General features: G+C 38.8%; 1 protein-coding gene across 4 annotated transcripts in view; it reads right to left on the bottom strand.

Moving 5' to 3' along the window:
* The window catches only part of TRAPPC9 (trafficking protein particle complex subunit 9), a 451,266-nt gene that overhangs the window by 398,253 nt on the left and 31,580 nt on the right, over window positions 1-21,433 (bottom strand). For all 4 annotated transcript variants that reach the window (XM_058832179.1, XM_058832180.1, XM_058832181.1 and 1 more), the window contains 3 exons: window positions 9,550-9,676; window positions 5,924-6,069; window positions 714-799 (listed from right to left, as the gene is read on the bottom strand). In XM_058832179.1, the coding sequence (XP_058688162.1) occupies window positions 714-799; window positions 5,924-6,069; window positions 9,550-9,676 (359 nt within the window). The remainder of the gene's footprint in view (window positions 1-713; window positions 800-5,923; window positions 6,070-9,549; window positions 9,677-21,433) is intronic.

The following is a 21,433-nucleotide window of genomic DNA, read 5'->3' on the forward strand; positions in this document are numbered from 1 at the left end:
TTAACCATTTAATGGATAACAATTAGAAAGAAATCCTGTTAATTGGAATAAAGATAGAAAAAAGCCCCATGATTTAATTTTTTCAAGATGCACTGCAAGCAGCCAACTGAAGTAGCAGAGAGCTTGGGCTTGAGACTTCTAACCTCACATATTTGTCCAGTGATTTAGCTTTTTTTTCACTTCCTCCTGATCATTTGACATTGTATTGTTTTCATATAACATAAATCACTGGGAACAACAAATCCATGAGCTGAAGTTTTTATTAAAATCCGAAGATTCTCAGACCTAAGTATTTCAGTTCATCAGGTTTTTAAATTGTGGTCAAAATGGGAATTTGAAAAGCAAGGATGAATGCAGACTTTTAAACTTCAGTAGCAAGTGCACAATAATTATTAGGTTTCAGGATATAATTATTACTTGAAAACCAGTCTATGTAAATCATGTAGCAGGAGCTCTACTCAATGCAGAAATGTACAGAACTGATTTATGGGTTAGTGCCAGTAAAGCATTTAAACACTGAGTGGCAGAGATTTTTCTTTTCAATACCTCATCACCAAAAATATGAGAAAATTGACAACACCACACCGTTAAACCGAGGTTATGCTGGCTTAAACCATCTTTTAAGAATAGTTTTAGAAAACCATATTTGAAAGTCCAAATGAGATTTTTCTCCAGCAAAATAGCAGAAAGAGAAGATTTAGAAAGATGCATACCATGTTTTCTACTCGGAGCTCAAAAGGCATAGGGTTGTACACCATCAACTGAACTTCACACACATCTGCCTGGACCCACTGGAAGTCTGCAAGGAATAATCACAGAATTAAGGCAGGAATTACCTAATTATAGGTTTATAAAAAACCAACAGCAGCTGAGATGCTGAGATTATACCTGAGATTGCTAAAATGCTTAATATCTCTCTATAATCCTCACAGCCCAAGTCCTACTCAAGAGCATTGTGTGACACAAGCTGCAAATCCCAGGCAAAGCAATAAGTGAAGGAACTGGAAATGCTCATTAACACAGCAATAGTGCTCTAAAGACCCAGCGCTTCACCGGCAATATTAACTCAGGCATCAACTCAAAACAGTACTTCAACACATCCTTCATGTTCAACACTTAAAGGTTTCCATTCTTGGAGTTATGTAGAGTACACATGGCCTTGATATTGGAGACTTGGATAAGAATCAATCAGGAACGAAATGAACACAACAGGAAGAACGACATCACAAGGCCTCATACAGACACAGCTCATTACATGGAGTAAATAAAGAGACAGTGAAGTAAAGTGGACCAGGTAAAAAGATGTACTTGTAGTTTATATCTTAGTAAAAGAGACAGGTTCAACCTTATAGGTACTTCACTTTGCCAATTTTAATATTTTTTTTGAGTTTCATAATTCAAGGAGATGAGGCTGGACTAGTGGAAGATGTCCCTGCCCATGGTAGGGGAGGTTGGAACTGGATGATCTGGAAGGTCCCTTCCAACCCAACCCATACTGTAACTCTGTGGTTCTGTGGGAGATTATGGAGGTCAGCAGCAGAGACACAGATGTTGAGTAATTGTTCAATGCAAAAGATTATTTTATATCAGCACTTCATAACCTTTTTAGACCTCAAATTTTCCAGATTTCTCACAGTGAACCACATGCACCTGAAGATCAGACTTTAAACTGAATGTGGTAAGATTCTCCCTGCAAGCTGAGGATCTGCAGTCCAAGTAAACAAAAGGCGGTTTAATTACATTTGTCAAATAAATCATGATTATAAGCTAAATTATAAAATACATGGATTAGTTCTTACTAGTTTACCCAATGATTTTAATATACATTGCTAACAGTTTTTTACTAGGATATTAGGAAACGTCCAGTCAAAAAACTGGATTATCAATATTAAGACTTTAATGCACAGTTGAAGCAATCTGTACTCTAATTGTACATTCACAATCATTTACTATCTGATTACATTTTGCAAGCAATATTAGAGAGCTCAAGGGAGATGTACTTAATGCAAATGTTTAACTCCAATTAATGCTAGTGGAAATTAAACACATAGATCCACAGATGTTAATGGGTTATATTACTGTGAAACCTGAAAAGCAAAACTGTTGATTAAAACAAAACATTCAAATTCACAGTGGTGAGGTATTCTCTACATTTCATATTTAATTGCTTATTAGTGTCCATGATGTCTTATGCATGCTGCAGCCCCCAAAACAGCCAGTTTTGTAGCCAGTTCTGTACCAGTGCACAGGTACAGAGTTAATCATTATGGTTTACTACAGCAACAGAGGCGCCTGCAGTAGCACAGCAGCACTGCAGTCCTGAATCTCCACTTTCTAACAATTACCACACTGTGGAATGTCTTTTCTGAAAGCACAACCATCCAAGGGCTCTCTAGGCACAGGACTCATGCCACCAGCTTTCACTGACGCCAATGATATCAAACCTCTGGGACTGGGCCAAAGTTTCCAGCTGGTGTTTGTTCCTCATGCTGTGTGCATCAGTGTAGAAACATTTCAGGTGTGGTACCTTGTGGCCAACACCTGGTGAAGCAGATTGAGGGATCCCATCAGGACACTCACGGTTTGGCACAAAATCTCATTGCTCATCACTGGAAGCCTGGTTTTCTCCTTTTCCCCCTTCCAACCTAGTTCAAAGCTCTGTCCGTGAGCCCCACTGCTCCTGTGCTAGAACCCCTTTTCCCCTCTGAGAAAGGCTCATCCCATCAGGTGTCAGCAGGCCAGGTGTTAATAGATCATCCCATGGTCAAAAAACTCACATTTTTTCCATTGACACCAACCTCAGAGCCATGCATCAACCCAATGGAACTGCCTGTTCCAATCAATATTATTCCTTGCTACTGGAAGGATCAAGGAAATCACTCTCTGTGCTCCTGATCCCTCCACCAACTCTCCCAGGGCCTTGAAGTGTCTTTTAACTGGCCTCAGACTTCCCTTTGCTGATTCGTTGCTGCCAGTCTGAACAACCAATAGCAGATATTAATCAGGTCTTTCTAGAGTGGAATTTTCCAATTTACCTGAGCCCCTGGGAGACAGCAGACTTCCCCTGAGTTGGGTCAGATCTGCACATGGGGCCCTCTGCTCCCCTCAGAAGGGAGGGAGTCTCCTGTGAGAACCACCCTTCTTTTCCTGCCGACAGAGGAGGTTGTGATGGAGGGCCCAGGTGGTCCTGCTTTAGGAGGCCTCTCTGTCCCAGAAGGACCCTCATCAGTTGTTTGGCCTTCTCATTCCAGAGCCTCACCCCTGTTGTAGAAGGTGCCAGTCCTACTTGTCACATTCTGAAGAGGAGGAGGAACCTTCCTCCTGGTACATGCAGAGACCTGGTTCCATCCTTCACCAAACAGAGCCCTGACTGACAGTCCCTCAAACTCATCACCCTGCTGGGTTCTGAGTCCTTCAGCTTCTCCACTGCACAGAGACAGGTGACCATTCTCCTCCACCCTGTGCTTGGCAGGCACAGCTGTGTCCAGCTGTGGTCCCCACAGCTGGGAGAGACACAGACAGACTGCAGAGGATCCCCAGGAGCACCACAAAGGTGATCAGGGACTGGAGAACCCACCTGATGAGGAAAGGAGTGAGACAGCTTCTCTGGGATGAAGAGAAGGCTCGGGGCAATATCACCACAGTATTCCAGTACTTAAAGGGCTGCATAAAGAGGACAGAAGCTCTTTCCTCACAAGGAGGCACAGGAAGAAGACCAAGGGTAACAGACACAAGTTGCACTGAAACACGTTTTATTTTCTTACTTTTTTTTTTTTTTTGTTTCTGTAAGAACAGTGATTCAGTAGAACAACCTCCCCAGGGACATGGTGGAGTCTGAATCGATGGAGGCTTTTGAGGTGAGATTGAAATCTCCTGTGAAAAATGTGCCAGTGAAGTGCTACAGAATTGTGTCCTTGGGGGAAGAAGTTTTGAAAGGAAAGGTAAAATGAGCTATATTTGTATCAGCTAAAACAAGTATGACAGAGCCGCTGGATTTACTAATAGAACTGTATTGTATTTCTTGCTGCTTTAGACTATCAGCACTCAAAACCAACAAAACACTTCATGTCAAAAATCAGTAGGTTTATTTTTTACGACTAGCATGCTATTAAAGCAATTTAACTAGAATATAATTATCCCTGTTATTGTTTCCAGTCAGAAAAGCTTATCAAGTTGAGAGCTGAAAACATTTCAGGACTTTCTAAATGGGTTTTGTTTCCCTTTGGTTTGTCAGTAGTGCTTGATTTCCTTTGCTGTAAAGCAATAATTTAACCAAAATATGGAGTACTATCTCCATGTAAGAAAAACAGTTCATTTGTTATTGTTGTTTTTAATTAATGTTACATACATACCATTAAAATACTCTCATTGATTTTGCAGCTAATAAATTTCTCAGCTTCTTTCAAAGACGCTTTTCTTTATCTGCTTTTATTTTGTATTTTCTTTTGTTCACTAAACTTTGAAACAGTAGAGGCTTTTAGCAGTGACTGCAATGTTTATATACTTCAAAAGACAAATACTATACAGGATCAGAAGCAATCAGACACTCCTTAGGCTAAATAAAAACCTAAAAGAAGAAAGTTTATTGTAAAATGTAAATCTCCTACCATACACAAAGCACCGAAACAAATCCTAACCAGTTCAAAAATGCAGGTTCCTTTTGTATCCAACAAGGAATGAGAATACTGCATTATACAACTGTATGACAAAATTGGGAATAAGGTTTTATTTAAATGAAAAAAACATTCCATAGTATAGCTAAGAGATTAAATATTTAAAATTTAATAGTAATCAAACTTTCAATGAATTATTAAGAGAAATCAAGAGAGCACTTTAAGATGTTCTCCTATGTGCAAATATTTTTAATTTATCCTTTAACTAATTTTTCTTAACCTTTTTTTAATTTCTTGCCCTTTTTCTTTTGAAGTTGAAGTAGTGCTGCAGCAAAACCACACTGAGCCAAGCACATCCAAACTGCCAGATAATCATCCCTGCCTCTGCACACCCCAGCTGTTCCTCTTTCAGTTATTTAGTGAAAATACACATCACCATAAACCCAACCAGAAAACATGCAAGTTCTTCTCAGGGTGAGGTATATCACCTTAATTATAATCAGGGTCCTCAGTAGAGGCACAGCCCACATAGGCTGGAGAGAAGAAATCACACAGAGATTCTTGGAAAACCGGCCTTGCAGGCCAGGCACAGTCCAGATGAACAAGAAGCCACGTTAAGATAAAACATCCTGCAAATTTCTGAAGTTTTTACAATCAGTTCTCTTCCACAGTCACACAAATCTTTTTTGTGCTGACATTCATGCCTCTGGTAAAAATTATCATGCACATGATAAACACAAAAGCCACAAAAAGAACTACCAATATTTGTAACTTAATCCAGGATTTAAACAAACTTGGAATTTTTTTCTAATAATTACTGCACTGAAAGGCTTCATAATCTTTATGAAAAGAAAATCACTAATATCCTTAACAGGGTTTAAAAACTTTTTCTTAGCTGAAATGTCCTTAAGTAAAAGGGACTAATCAGACAGTTCATCACTCTGAGTTTATGTTAAATCAGAATAGGAAAAGGAAAAACCACGACTGCATTTTCCTCAGGGCACTGGAACTGTGGTGGCTGCCAAGCAGAGCCTGTCAGAACTAAGTGTTCCCTGAATTCTCTTTTGTTTGAGAAGGAAATAAAACTAGTTTATCTCTTCTGAAAAATCAATGTTACCATCTATGAGACTTTACTCCTCTTTTGAATATGAAACTATGCCCCAGAGAAAAAAGATTTGTTCCTTCAGGACTTGAGGCTAAAAAACTGGTTATCTCAAATAAAAGACAGCAATGTTCAGGTCTGCTCTCCTTGACCACAGAAGATTCTCCAATTTAACAAAATAACAGAAAATACTATAAATTATTCTTACCTATTTTCTTATTTCGTTCTTCCCCACGACTGTGTGCAATAATTGGAGAATATATGAAAGGGCTTTTGGTGGACACATTCTGACCAAGTAAACTTTTCATTTTGTGAGGTCGGAGACTGGTTGGGAGGTTCAAGAGCTTCACAGATCTGTTGAGTAAAAATAATCTCTAATTATTTCATTTATTCTATTTTGTAACAGGTGAATGTGTTACAAAAGAAGTGATAAATATGAAATATCAGTCTGAGAATAAAATGCCTGAAATGGAAAATTGGAAGCAAACATTTACAATACAAAAGGAAATAACACCAACCCAAGGAAACTGCCATTTCAGAAAGCTCTCAGAAAACAAAGGAAAAAAAATCTTCTTTAGAAACCAACAAACCCAAAACTAGCTAGAACACTGATCTGAAATCCAGCTATTAATTTTGAGTGCAGACTGAACCACAACCCCAGTGCAGAATGCAGGCAAATATTTAACTTAATCCCAAACAAGAATCCAGACAAGACTTCACTGGACAACACAAATGAAGAAACTTCTCCACAGTGAATAAAGCTGATTTTAATACAGTGAAAATGCAGAGTTGCTGCTGGAAGGAAATGTCCCAGAAATTTGAGTGGGTTTGTTAAACAACCAGAAAGCAATTACAAATAGATAGAAAACAAATTATTTATTAGATTACATTCCTAGATCCCAATTCCCTACAATGCCATGTAGGGAAATCACTGCTCTTCCACTGCTGAGGGAAAAGTGAAGAATAAATTTTGGGCAGAAGAACAAGCAATAAATTGGTGAATATTCAGTAAAATCAGCAGCATTCTATAAACCTAATTACTTCAAATCAGGAACTCAGCACAATAAAGAACAGATATATCAGCATCACACTAATAGAAAGCAGACACACACAAGAAACTGAGATAATGTGTTTCTGCTGAGAAATAATGAAGCTGTAAGAGTAACACTACACAGACAAGTTCTCTGTGAAACAAAACACCTGATAAGAAATTACTAAATAACACTAAAAATAGGCTGGAACAAGAAATAAATCACATCCATATATTACATGTTGGTGATTCCTAGTGTCAGCATCAAAATCATATGCAAAATCACAAACAACAAACCTGAGGAATAAGAAGCAAACTGTAAGAGACCCCTGCTATATTAAAACTTCTTCTGATAGAATTTTTTTACAAATAAAATGAAACTGAAAGCAAAAATGTGAATTATACTTATTTGAGGAAACAAACATTGAATTTGATAAAGAGGTAATAAAAAGGAATTCTATTTTATATGCTGAAGAAAGTGGTTTGGCTCTTTCATGTTTACTATATAAATGTTGGTGGATTACCTCCTTTACATGAATGCATGACAGTGGAAGGAATGTTCCTGAACCACGTATCAGAGAGCTGTACCCTCACAGGTCAGACTTAGAAGAGGGCAGATTTTTTGAATTCATTTGTGTGAAAAGCTTCAGTCATGTCCCCTAGCCTGACACCACTGAATGCAAACGAGTGACAATTAAGAATTACTAACTAATTTCACTAGCTACCCAGAAGATCAAAATCCTGTATCTAGAAAATGTTAATTAAAAACACCCTTGCTTGGATGGGGAAGGAAAATTAATTTGTTTTCTAAGAAATCCCACTATACTAAGTCAACAGAGGGAAGGGAAAAAATGGCACTAAGTAAATTTGAAGCAGTAAGGAAAGTATGTAAGGACAACTAAAAGCAGCAGTGGTGACAAGAAAGAAAATTTTCTGCTTTTAAGTATATTAGTAAGATAATTACCTTTAATACAGGTAAATTATAAAAATGGGAATATTGCATTTTTTATCTGAGAAAATGATGTTTTCATAATGAACAAGAGTAACAGAATTATAAAGATTTTGCCTTGCCATATCTCTTCTATTGCTTTTAAAGTACTGGGGAGAAAAGGTAACATTGCCACTGTGTTTCTATTTCACTGTGGCATTTCCATGTCTGACAGTATTTTGATTAAGAAAACCACATCCAACATAAGCACCCCACATTAAATGGATTAAAACTCTTAGACCATGAAATGCCAACAGTAAATAGAAGTCATCCCCATCAGTAAGTGTGTGTTTCTAGAGGGCTCTAACATGGATTGAATCACAAGTTGAGGTTATTCAACATTGATCAAAATGACATTTCCACACATTTATAATTGATGTCACAAAAATTAGCATGATTTAGCTCAGAGAGCTCTGCAGTCCAGCAGCACAGCTGGCTCCCAATGGGCTCAGCAGCTCTACAAGACCAGATCTGCTGGGCAGATATAACCAGAGACTTTATGTCTAAAGTCAACTAATATTTTATTGGAGTACCAATATTTTTTACTATGGCTTTTATAGAAATTTTGAAAGACAAGAAGGAGGAGGAGAGGAGAAGCAATTCTTAAAAGTTAAATAAAGTTGATGCTGGGCTCCTCGCCCCATGGCAAAACAGAAGGAGCTATTCCCAACATTCCAAGCTCAGCTAGGTCAAGACAAGTTGATAATTTAAGTGGATATGTTTTACCCCTTCTCTCAGCATACAAAACATTTTAAGTGACACAAAGTCTTTCCCACTGAAGTCTTGGGAATCTCGTGCCAGAGTTCTGACTGTCCTCTTCTTCCAGTCTCTTCTCCCAGGTAACAAGTGACAGGATAAGAGGAAATGGCCTCAAATTGCACCAGGGGAGGTTTAAATTCTATATTAGAAGAATTTTCTTCATGGAAAGTGTTGTCAAGTATTAGGAGGGGCTGCCTAGGGAAGTGGTGGAGTCACAATCTCTGAAAGTGTTCAAAAAATGTGTGGATGTGGCATCTGAGGACATGGTTTAATGGTGAACGTGGTGATGGTATTGGGTTGATGGTTGGACTTGATCATCCTAAAAGTCTTCTCCAGTTTTAAGTATTACATAGTCCTATGATGCTATGACTAAATGCATGACTCCCATGAAGAAGGATTTAATCAGCATTTGCCCCATTTTCTTCACTATTCAGCATACTTTTTCTGAATAGGAATTATATATCCTTCAAAAATAAAATATTTTCTTTCAGTCTTCTATTATTGATACCCAGTGGTTGCTTTCTCTCTCTCTCTGACTCTATTGTTTCATGCCAGGCTTCAACCTGATCAAGTTATTATTCATTGGCCTGACTACATGATGTGCCTGAATGGAACTGAGATTTAGAACAGGCCAGTGAAGGTGCCAGCTTGAAAATGCAGCATCTGGAGAGCTACAAAAAGCACCGCTTCCATGTGAGTTCCAAGCTCTGTGGATGGAGACTGCATCCCACTCGTGGACTTTCAGTATTGGGATGATCAAGTATTCAACTAAAATCTCAGCTGCAGCAAAATACCTTCTTTCAATTGAATAAGAAACTGTTGAAAGACAGTTCTTCAAAAAACAAAACTTCTCTCTTTCTGAAGCTAAAGGCCACAAAGTATTTTCTGGTCAAAGGCTCTATTTTTGCTCAAGAGCTTCTCAAAACAATTTGACATTTCGACATTTTTCCATGTTCCTGTGATCCACATGCCTAAAGTGAGATGACTGCATCCTTTCAGTATCCTTTAAAATTTGACAGGTACTGTGAAAAAGCTAAAGATTGTGTTTTAGTCTTACTTCACAATAGGCAATTTGGTGAAGGGAACAGGAGGTAGCTTCAAACCATCTGGAAGAGTGATGACTTCCATTGTCCCAGGGCATTTTGCTGTGTAGCTTTCCAAGCTCTGCGTGACATCTTTCTTTTCTATAAAATAAAATTAAAAAACTATTTCAAACTCACATTTAACTGAGACTATAGCCTTTTTTTGTACAAAATAACTCAAATGGCATGCTAACTAATTTCTGCATTCAGCACTTGGAGTTATGATCAACCTCAACAGATGGATCAAATAAAATTAAGTGACCTTAAGCAAAAGAGTTTTCTAGATTTCTCAGAATTTTTCAAGTGCCAGTCTATGCCTACTTTTTGTTTGTTTTTTTTTATTGTCAAAATACAGTCTTTTACAATTCCTATTAAATAAATACTATTAAATCTGTATATCCAAACAAAACAATCAGCCTCCTACATATTAAGGTTATTAACAATAGCATTGTATGGGAACAAGGACTGCTCTGAAACACTAGATTAAGTAATATCAAAGGCAATGAAAAGAAACAAATTACTTTTGATGTTAGCTTGTGTGGAAACTATCTAATTCTCAAAATAATGGTACTGTGCTCTGCTACTAAATCATAACAAAAGTAAAGAAAGATTTTCTTTGTTTTTGCTTAAAAATACAAGAACATGCAAATAAATATAAATTACTTGGGTTATCTTCAAGAATGTACAATGATTGCATATTAGTTTTATCCAGCAATTATTTTCAACAATATAAAATTGTGTCTCCAGAAAAAAAAAGTCTATTTGGAAATATAAAGCCTCAGCACAAAATTGTATTTGATCTTTATGGTGCCTTCCAACCCAAACCTTCCTATGATTCCCTATTTCTCTGATGAAATGGAAGTCTGCAAACAGAGAAAAGACTGGGAGTGTTTGTTTAGAGGCAGCTGAAAAGACCTATATTGTTTTAAAGTAAATATCCATAGAGTGTTGGAAGGAACCTTGAAGTCCAACCCCCCCTGCCATGGGCAGAGACACTTTCCACCAGAGCAGGTTGTTCCATATACGTGCTACCAATAAAAATATTTATTCAATATCAAAACTGTATCTAGAAAATATTTAAAATATCAAAATACTCAATGATAAAACTAACTAGGAAAGGGGAAAGTGATAACAAGTAGTTATCAGTAGTAATACTACCAAAAAAACCTGTTTAGACAGGTGGACAGGGTTATGCAGCAGATTTTGGTAGCAAGGAGTGGCCTCTGGGAGAAGGCACCAGGATATCTCCATGACAGAGCCCACTCCAAACAATCCCAAAACAAACCTGCTGCTGCCCAAAGCTGGGCCAGGCAGTTATGCTGGTGGCACCTCTGTGAGAATATATTTAAGGAAGGGTAAAAAATGCTGCATAGCAGCTGTGAGAGGGAGGAGTGAGAAAAATGTGAAAGAAACATATCCTTTGAACCATGCCAAAAATACCAAAACCTGCCCAAAACACCGTCTTGGGCCCTGAAAAGCACAAACATCCAGCAATGCTTGTGCTGCCCACATCAATCCAGCTTAGTCTGTGAATTATACAGCCACCAGTACACACTTCTTCAAAGCAAATAAACATTGATTTAATCCCCTTCACTATGGAATTAATGCCACATAACTGACAAATTGCCTTGCTCCTGTCTGTGTTTCACTGAAGAGTCTCTTGAGCCATTCCCCATATTTTAATTGCCTGTAGGAAATGTTCCCAAAACCACATTTATTAGACAACCACATAGAGCAGCACAGCACAGCCAGGAGTTGTAGTGGTTCAGGGCTAAGCATTACCATCAAAATTTCAGGTTATTTGCCGTATTATGAGCACGGGCACATAGTGCAAACAGAATCCATCAAGATGGAAATCTTCACAGCTACCAGGAATGATGAAGATAGTACTATAGCATGTGCTTAATTGTGCTTGAAACCAAAGGTCTGTTGTTTACGGATTTTGAGTCATGTGGTTATTTCACAGTAGCAGCTCCCCACACTTTCCATGTGAAAAAAGCCAAACCAAACCATTTTTCAATGTTGATGTGGTGTGAAACACAGCTTTAAACATGCTGCTGCCAGGCCAGCAGCTCAGTTCCTTTTTCTTAGCAACAAATCTCAGCCAAGATCCTGAAGGAATCCACATGTGCAGGACACAATGGGAAGTATTCACAATGCAAAAGAGCTGGCTGATTCTGCCCAAGAGCCACTTCAGAAAGCAAACACTGGAACCTTCTCCCTGGAGGAGCATCTCAGCTCCCTGACCTCTGTGGCCTAATGGTTGCCAAAAACCTGCTGCAGCAATTGCAGCTCTGAATTCTCACAGCTTCTGGCTGCCTGACACTGTGTTCTGACAGAACCTCCTGGTAGGAGACATTCAACTGCTCAGCCTCCCTCCTGACCCACAGTTAGGAGATTTCTGTGATTGTTATCACCAGCACTTATCTTTTTGAAAAGAAGAGACAAAAATCAGTTGCTCTTGGAGATCTTTACCCACCTGGTGCCTTCATGCTTGTACAGGTCAGCAGGAAGGCAATCACCACTTGATCCTGTGACCTGTGAATTTACCCCAACAGCTTTAAAAGCCCATCCTGCAACTGGGAGCACTGCTCAATACTCTTGTGTAGGCATTAGAGACTCATTTATTGAGTGAGGAGTGACAGCTTATTTTCTCATCTGGATTAACTATGTTCACATTTTTTTCCCCTCAGTTTCTCTCCAGACTCACTGAGAGACCAAGATCACAGAATGGCTGTGACCAAACAAAGCTGAGCAGAGCCACGGTCAGCACTGGCACATGAGCACATTTTGCTCAGTTTGTTCAGTATAACCTCATAGCAGTTTCCCCATTTCATACCAAATTGGTTTTAACTGCTCCTGACAATCAAAAATTTTGCAAGTCCACCCATACTCTTAGAATTTCATTGCCTAACTACTTCACCTTAATATAATGAGCATTGGTTTTGTGTCCAAGCTGCTTCAAACCTTCTTCTAATATGAGAACACAAAAAATCTGAGAGCTTCAGATGCACAGTCAGAAACCATTAGTGATTGAAAGCTACTAAATGTGAAAAAGACAAGACTTTCTGTTCATTTCACAGTCATGTGGAGCAGTATTTCAAATAATGGAGCTATTGAAAAATCAGACCAGGACAGGACAGAAGGCCAGTTATAGAGTAACATTTTTAAGCACTTTAGTAACTGTGATTTAACAGTGTAACACAAACAGCAGTTCATGTCTTGGCAGGTAACAGAAAATGAGAACACAATTGCTGTAACTGTGCTCTTTAATATTTGAAGAAATTTAAAATAGCTGCACTCATGTTCAGTCACTACCCATTGAACACTGAGGCAAAGAATAAAAACACAACATTTGTTCTGTGGCAACAGTTGGCTGATGCAGTGTTGACCAAGTCACGGTGTCCCCTCTAGAACAACCTACAGCCTGGTGGAATAAAGAAAGTGAACATTTTCCACCAATCACACTGGAACAATTTCATTTCTTTCTGGAGCTCACTAAAATAGTGAAAACAAATAGCTCAACACCTTCTGACTCCACTTCTACCTCACTGACAGGCCCAGAATCAATATTTTAACAAAAACCCTCATTGCCCAGGGTGCTTTGTGCTGGCAGAGCTTTTTCCTTCTCCCTTGAAAATATCAAATAATGGTCACAAAGGAGACGTCTGAGGAGAGCTCCTACAGCAGTCCTGACCCAACCCTCCCAAGACAGACTCAAACATCTCCTTAATGAGTTAATAGTAATATATAACAAGACAGAAAAGTCAGTCTGATGACAGAAAAAAACCAAGAGAAAAAGCAGGTTTTTTGCACCCATAAACACAGATATGGCCTTCCAGTGCCTGACGGGAACATACAAGGAAGATTGAGAGAGGCTTTTTAGATGATCACGTAGCGACAGGACAAAGGGGAAATGGATTCAGACTGACAGAGGGTAGGTTTACATTAGATATTAGAAAAAAACTCTTTTCTGAGGCTGGTGAGGCTCTGGCACAGGTTGCCCAGAGAAGCTGTGGCTGCCTCATCCCTGGAAGTGTTCAAGGCCAGGCTGAATGGGACTTGGAGCAAGCTGGGATAGTGGAAGATGTCCCTGGCCACAGCAGAGATGATAACTTTAGGGCTGCTTCGAACTCAGACTATTCTGTGGTATTTCCTTCACACACCCACACAAAATGAGAATTGCTTGGTGAGCCCTAGAGAAGAGAAAGTCCATGTCTGCTTCCAGGGGAATCTTCAGTCTCATTCTGCCATGAAGATGCACTGTACTCTTTAAATTAAAGAATTTCAAAAAGGCTACAAAATACATTAAGATCCTCACAAAAGCTGCAGTAGAAATTGATTATTCACAGACAGCAATCACTATATATCTCTTACTCTGCAGTTAATCACAGACTGCAGGGAATGTGGAAAGCTCCTCAGCCTTTCAGGCACTGCCTGAGCTCTGGTTTGGGCAGTTGCAGAGGGGCAGGGAGCACCACATTTGGATATTCAGGGCATCCTCCTTTCCCAAGCACAGACAGGCCAGAGGTGTGAGCAAAGCACCTCAGCAAGACCTGCAGGATCAATCCACTCCTGCATCACCAGGGCTGGGAACTCAGCAGAACAGAGCAGCTCCTCTCACCTGCAGCCAGCACCTCCTGCTTTTCCACCCCATTAACTCTGACACCGACTGGGTGATGTAATTTCTACTGTTTTACTAACAAACAGCACCACCAGTATCTTTCTGAAAAATACATGGAGCAAGTAAATACAATTTCAAACTGCTCAGAAATCTCATACTTGGTCAAGCTGCTTTGAAAGCAACACAGGAACCCTGGGTGTTCAACTCCCTATTGCCTACTGCAATAAATGTGTGTATTCCCCACAGACTCCACAGCTCTTCTTGTGGAGAAAGGCACTGGCAGTCGGCAGAGGATATGAATTCCATTTCTTTAAGAAATCAAGCAATATAAATCTCTAAATAAACATATCAGAGATTAATAAAATTCTCTGTTTGACATAGAAAAGAGCAGAAACTAGAAGTAAATAATTAATGTATGCTACCAGAGAGTTAGACCCACTTTCATGAACTATATCAGAGACCAACTCCATCCACACAAAGGATTCAGGTATTTGCTGTGCAATAGCTCATCTTTGAAAAATAAGTTCTCAAATTACTGCTAACTTTGCAGGAAGGGGGTAAACAGTAATATTTTAGACACAAAAATAGCTGTCTTTTAGAAGCAAAATGTTTTCCACTTCTAAAAAGACTGCTACAAATACAAAGTATGGGAAGAGACTGACTAAACCTATCACAGTCTTCCATTACAAGGTGTTTAACAGTTGTATACAATGTGTACATACGAAGTCTCAGCCAGTTTGCACAAAAATATTTCTACATAAAACCTCATTTTAAAAATTGACATAGCTGAAGACAGAGTTCATAAAGACACCATTAAAATTTCAGTGTCTGGTTCTCCACCATATCTCAGAACTTCACATGTCTGCATACTTTCAATACTAAAAAATGTATTTTGTAGACACTAAATCAGAACATAAACCACTGAAATCAATACTAATTTTTTCATGTTAAGGAATACCAGGAATCCTACTTTTACAAAAAGTGGAGTAAATTAGGCATAGATAACTTCTATAATGATAAATGAAGTTAAGGACTGCTGTAAAGCTGCTTCTGAGCAAGGTAGGTTTTGTAAATATTCACAGACATAATGGCACAACCATTAAACACATCTGATTCTGGATTTTGTGTGAAAGAAGCAGAGACAGAGGATAGAAAGAACAATACATTGATTTCTGCAGAACATTTTCCCCAATAAACTCTTAAGCAACATCACGGGAATTTGGCCAGAAAGGTTTATCAGGATTCAAAATTTTAGTGCCTCCACTAGTGATCTAAACTTGCTTCAGAAAAGCATGGCATAATTGTTGAAATAACTGGGAAACTGTCTGAAAAATTAAAATGAAGACATATCAGCTCTCTTTCCTAATGTACAGTTGAGTTTTCCCATCCCTCTGTAAAATCATCTCTTCAGTATCACTCCTATCCTACTCATCTTTTCTTAGCACATCCAATCACACTCAATGGACATCATATGGGGAGTTCACTAAGGTGCATGGATGATCCATTTTTAAACATGGATATTTCTTTTTCCATATGAAGTGTCAATTTCAACAGCAGCCTTGACTCCAGTGCTTTAATTTGAATTTAGGGTGAGAGAGCAGTATTGAGTCTGTTAAATGTCACATAAAATATATTTGAATTTTATAATATATCACCTCCTAAAATAGCTTCCTTTGGTACAAAAAAAATTAGCACTTAATAATACAACACAAATTTTTCATGTCTTCATCTTGCCAATTAAAGCAGATCATCCCCAAAGGAATTTTTTTTTTTCTGGAATGAAAACTTTGCCGTGTGCCTCCATTTGCACACCTGTATTTCTTCCCTCAGTTAATTGAGGGAAATCACACTTCTTCAAGATCAGAGGCAAGATGAAGATGGCAATTTTGGGCTCAAGCTCAAAGACTTCATTTTGCTCATGAGTGACCTTAAAAAAAATAATGAAAATTTTTATCATAAAAAACCACTTTTTTACCATAACAATTGATCTGCTGACCACAGCCTAAGAATTTGGCTCTGTCATTGGGTGGAGTTTTTGTCTGTACCTCACTGACACACAAGTCTAAGCAAAGCTAAATCACATGTGAGACTTTCAGGCTAGTCTGTACTGCTAAATATTTGATTCACAGTACATTATTTTTGTTATATTATATATGACTTAAAAAATGGTTGTGTTTCATATTTACTGCTATGCAAATGAATTTAAATCTTTTATTCCTGTTGCTAGTTTACTCAATTTCATTTATTTATTTCACTTTAAAAAAAAAAAAACAACGTCTAGAAAGCATGTAATTTAGGAAAATAAATTACACTCTCTCTCTTAATAAAGCAGTTTGAGCAAAGTTATTTAATAAGTTGGCTTGTCTCTACAAAACACAAATTCCAGACAGACATTCTAAAGTGGGGGGTTAAAAAAAGCAGGAAGAAATGTAGCAGGAACACAATAGTGCTCAAGTTAAATAGCACAGAACTGATGAAAACACAGAAGTAGATGAAAATCAGCAGGAGTCACAGCACCATGATAAATAAGACTTTAGTGGCTTCTAAGGAGTCTCCTCCTACTTCATATACAATCTCCCCAAGCCTTTTATTCCAACCCATTAGAAAGCATTTCCATTCAGGCTTTTTTAATATATTCTTTCTCACACCACATTGTGTCACTGCTCTACATCAAACACACAAGGTGACAAGTCTGTTTAATTACATTTTTATACATATATATACACACATACACTTTTTTATATAAAAGCACACCAGCAAGATATGGCACTATGGTGAAGCTGTGAAATATTTCAAAGTAATGGCTAAGGCTGCTACAAATATTCCCTGGTAATTTTACTTTAGATTTCCATCTTCATCCTGAAATCAGTTAATTTGAATATTATAAGACCAACCAAAGTAGTTCCCCTTTGAAAGATTCATTGGTTGGGCAATACCAACTTGCAGGTACTTTGTCAGCTAAAATACAGCACAGTGTATTAAAATCAGTTCATCAGTGTCAGTTAAGTAAACCTAACTCAAACTCTGGAGTTTACATCAAGTTTTAATTTGCGTTAAATTCTCTGTTCAGTCTGATTAAAGCATCATTCTTTTTAGCCCTTGCAATCAGTAACACCTACCTTTCTAAAAATGAATTTACACACTACAGATGATCTAGGAGAATTGCTGCTCTAATTTAAATGCAATTTGAAGTATTTTAAGCATTGCAGCACAAAAGAGGAGCTACACAGCAAAGCAGTTGGTGCCTTCATTACACAGCTTTGAGGGATTACCTGTGACAGCATCAGCAGGCTCTCAAAGAGCAGGATTCCAACACAGGGTCTCTTATTCTCCACCCTCAAGTAACATTATCACAATCAAGTCTACTCTAGAAATTCTTCCAAATAACCTTGGCTTGGCAACAAATTGTGATATTGTCACTATTGCCAGTTTCCTAATAGCTTACATCTGTTTTGACAAGTGCTGCTTTGGGCTCAGGTAGAGTTAATTCTCTTCACAGTAGCTGGGCTGGGGCTGTGTTTTGGGATTTGTGCTGAAAACAATGTTGATAATGGGATGTTGATAATACAGGGATGATTTGGTTATTGCTGAGCACATGACTGGGAATCTCTTTCCTCAACACCCTAAACTCATTCACTTACTGTTTCTATCTCTTCTAATCATTAATGAACCAATGTACTAACAGACGTTTTTCAGGGTTTTTTTTTTCAATTCAGGAATACTGTATCAACTAAATGGCACATTTAAATGCTCCATCATTCCTTGGAAATAAATCATGCTTCAAAGATGCTCCAACCTCTTCCTATTAAATCACAATTATCCACACACCTACTGTTACTTACTACAGCTTCTTATAATGCACCAAGTACTGAGGCCAAATTTATTGAACTCGAGAGGGGTTCAAAGCATGGAATTTGGTTTACCTCACTTCAAGAGAAGCCCCCACAACCAGGGTCACTTAGTCAGTACTGAGACAGCCATAGATGTGTAAGGGGAGTGATGAATCTTGTAAAAGAATCTCTAGTGTGTCCAGGGTCCCTAGGAAGACTATGACATAGACATATCAGCTGGAAGAACTTCCATCCCTCTTGAACTCTTACAAAAATACAGCAATGCACTTGCCATTTGTAATTTTAAAGTGAGGATAAAAACACTTTAAGAAATTAACTGCAACTGTAGTTCAGCTGTTTAAAATTAAAATGGTTTTAGTGCCTTTGAAACTTATCTGGTACCTGAAATTTATTACTGTTCATTTTACAGTTCAGATCATTCCCTACCATAAACCACCTCTAATTACATTTCAAAATAATTTCACAGATTTATTATCTGTAGAGGAGGACCAGCCTTGGAATCCTCTTTCCTAAACAGAAGACCTTGATCCAAATTTTCTGATACAGCTCAATCTTCCCTGAGTGTTTCTTTCCACACCTCAATTATCTTTCAGTTCTGGCAGGCTTCCTGCTTCTGTGTGAAGTTATTATTTTTCATGAGTTGAGCAAGTTACACTTCAAAATCTCTTCTGGGCTTATGTCTTTATTTGTAATATTTATAATCTTGTTTCCTCTAATCTAAATATGAAAAACAGGAGAAAAAAAAAATAGAAGAGCAGCATTATGAAAAATGGCACGAGAAATGGCAAACAGGGGAGAAATGGTGAGCAACCAACTCAAACTGAACTGAGCTGCAGCTCTCAACAACTCTGGCTACAGCTCTGAAAACATGGGGAAATCAGAAAGTCACAGCAAGGCTTGAACAAGAGAACAGGAGGCAGTGAGGTGAACAGAGTCACAAGCTGCTCCAGCAGCCCCTCAAGAAAAGATGCCATTTTAAATCATTCCATGCTCAAAAGACATTTATAGGCTCACAGGTTATTCATATCCATGGCTCCAATGAAATCCATTTAAGCCCAATCTTTGTGGGGAGGTATAACCCACCAAGTGCCTGTGCAGCTTCATTCATTTTCCCAGGTTTGGATGGAAATTCAGGACAATGTTACAATTTGAAATAAAGATGCTCAGAAACTGAGTCTGGTCCTTACTGCTGCTTGGCAGGAGGGCTACAAAGGATTGAAGTCACTTCCACATTTACTTATGGTCTAGATGACAATTTCCAGGAGCCCAGCTTAATATTCTTCCTTATTTTCCATACTTCTACATAGCAATTTGAAATTTAAATGACACCGAGGGAATGCATATGCAATCTGTTCTATAAATAAAAACGTCTAAAATACTGCATAATTTCCTCTTTCAAACTGCAAGTTCGAAAGACATATTTTAAGAGTTGTAAGACACCACGTCTGACATCATCAAATTATGCTCAGTCCAGGCTTAACCATAATTTCTGAAATTAAACAAGTTTTGGGGTTTCTTTCTTAGATCAAGCTCATTGCTTCTTTGCAAAAGGCACAACCCTGCCAGCTGACATCTCACCCACCACCTGAGCACAGCAGGCTTGAAAGAAAAGGGTTCTGAAAATGCTCTCAGATTAATGGTGTGAAGTCCCTCAGTTACCAAGAAGCCCAAGCTTTCAAGGCACCAGTGTAGCCTGCCCAGTCAACACTGACAAGTCCATCCCAACTCATCTACAGGATGAGGGAAACTGAAATAGCATTTAGCAGAAATTTTGGCAGAAATTCTTCATTAATTACAATGATCTCAGTATAGGCTGGGAATTAACATCTTTCAGTGGTATCCAATGATTTAAGAAACAACCACACAGAGGAAGGACAGAAAGGTACACCAGGATATTCTGGGAAGTTCTCTCCATCACCTACTATCAGCTCAAGAATAAACACATACAAAGCCCTGGACAACAGATGACAAAATACTTCTGTATGTTTAATGCAGAATCATCACAGAGTCAGTAGTTCAGTTCATTAAGTACATGACAGAGCAATTGAGAGCTCAGATGTGAAGGCTGTCACCTCACCAGAAGACAACAAAACAGACAAACCTTGAGGATCTTTAAGGAATTAGCCCACAGAAAAAAAGAAAAAAAAAAAAAAAAAGAATTGAATACTCCTAGTTTCATCCCATGCTATGCACAGTGGGTGAGAAAAGGTCACCTCAGCACATCAAGACCCCTGCCACCAGAAGAAAACAGCAAGAATCCTGAAATCCTGCTGTATGTCTGAAAGAACATGAGCTCTGGGATAGTTCTGGGCTGAGGGATAGTTCTGATCTGCTCAAGCTGAAGAGAGACAAGCTTTGCCTTGATCCACAAATGCAGGAAGGAATTAGGTTCTGAACGTACCCAGAAAGAAGATTAAAACACAAACAATGTTAAATGTTGGGATCCAAAGTAATAACTCGACTTCAGTTTTTCACAGAAGAGGAAAGAAGGAGAAAATAGGAAGTAGGAGAATGCCAAGAATGATGATGAGAAGCACAGGAAAGGGGTTACCCCCACCATGGCTCCAGCACTGGCTCACAGAGTGCCATGGGGAGATCTCCCTGGGTGCCACAGGGCTTTCCCTGGGGTTCCTCCCAGAGCCACCCAGCCAGGGAGCAGAGCCAGGACAGCAGCACCAGCAGGGTGGAGCAGCCTCATAGGAGCAGCCAGGACAGCAAGGAGAGCAAAGACTGCAGCACTTTGTGCACCTGACAGATTTTTGGCATGTTGGGCACTTGCTTAGAGAGGGTTTTGTGAGTGGCAACCTCACATCCACCTCACAGCAGCAGCACATCACTGGTTCACTGGTGAACTTCATCTCCGCTCCCCTAAAATCCATTGGCTGCTCCTCGGTATCCAGGTCAAGTTTGCCTGATGTACCCAAAGTTTACTGCTCCCTTCCCCAACCTATCAACTACAAGGTCTTTCAATGACCTTCAAACAGGGTGGCCCATTTCCTAAAAGAAAGCAGTTCAAAGCTTTCACTGTCAAACCTCAAATCCTCCAAGAGGCAATGCAGAAACATTCCCAACTTTGTACTCGTTCACCACACGACTGCCTGCTGAGTGGACAGTCACATTTCCTTAGTAGCTGTCTCCAAATAGTTCTGTGTTTAGAGAGGCCCTAACACATGAGCCAACTCAGAATTATTTGCTCTCAATGCAAGACACAGCCCTTTTAAGGAGTATGATTATTGTCAGTGAAGAGCCACAGCAAAATAATGGTGGTTTTTTCCAAATATCTGACATTACTCAATTCAAATTAACTGAGCTGTACATACCATTTTGTTTCAAAAAGCATCATGCAAAAGATAGGTTCAATTCCAAGCAACTTTGCAACTGCAC

Source organism: Poecile atricapillus, chromosome 2 (assembly GCF_030490865.1).
Source record: "Poecile atricapillus isolate bPoeAtr1 chromosome 2, bPoeAtr1.hap1, whole genome shotgun sequence".
NCBI lineage: Eukaryota > Metazoa > Chordata > Aves > Passeriformes > Paridae > Poecile > Poecile atricapillus.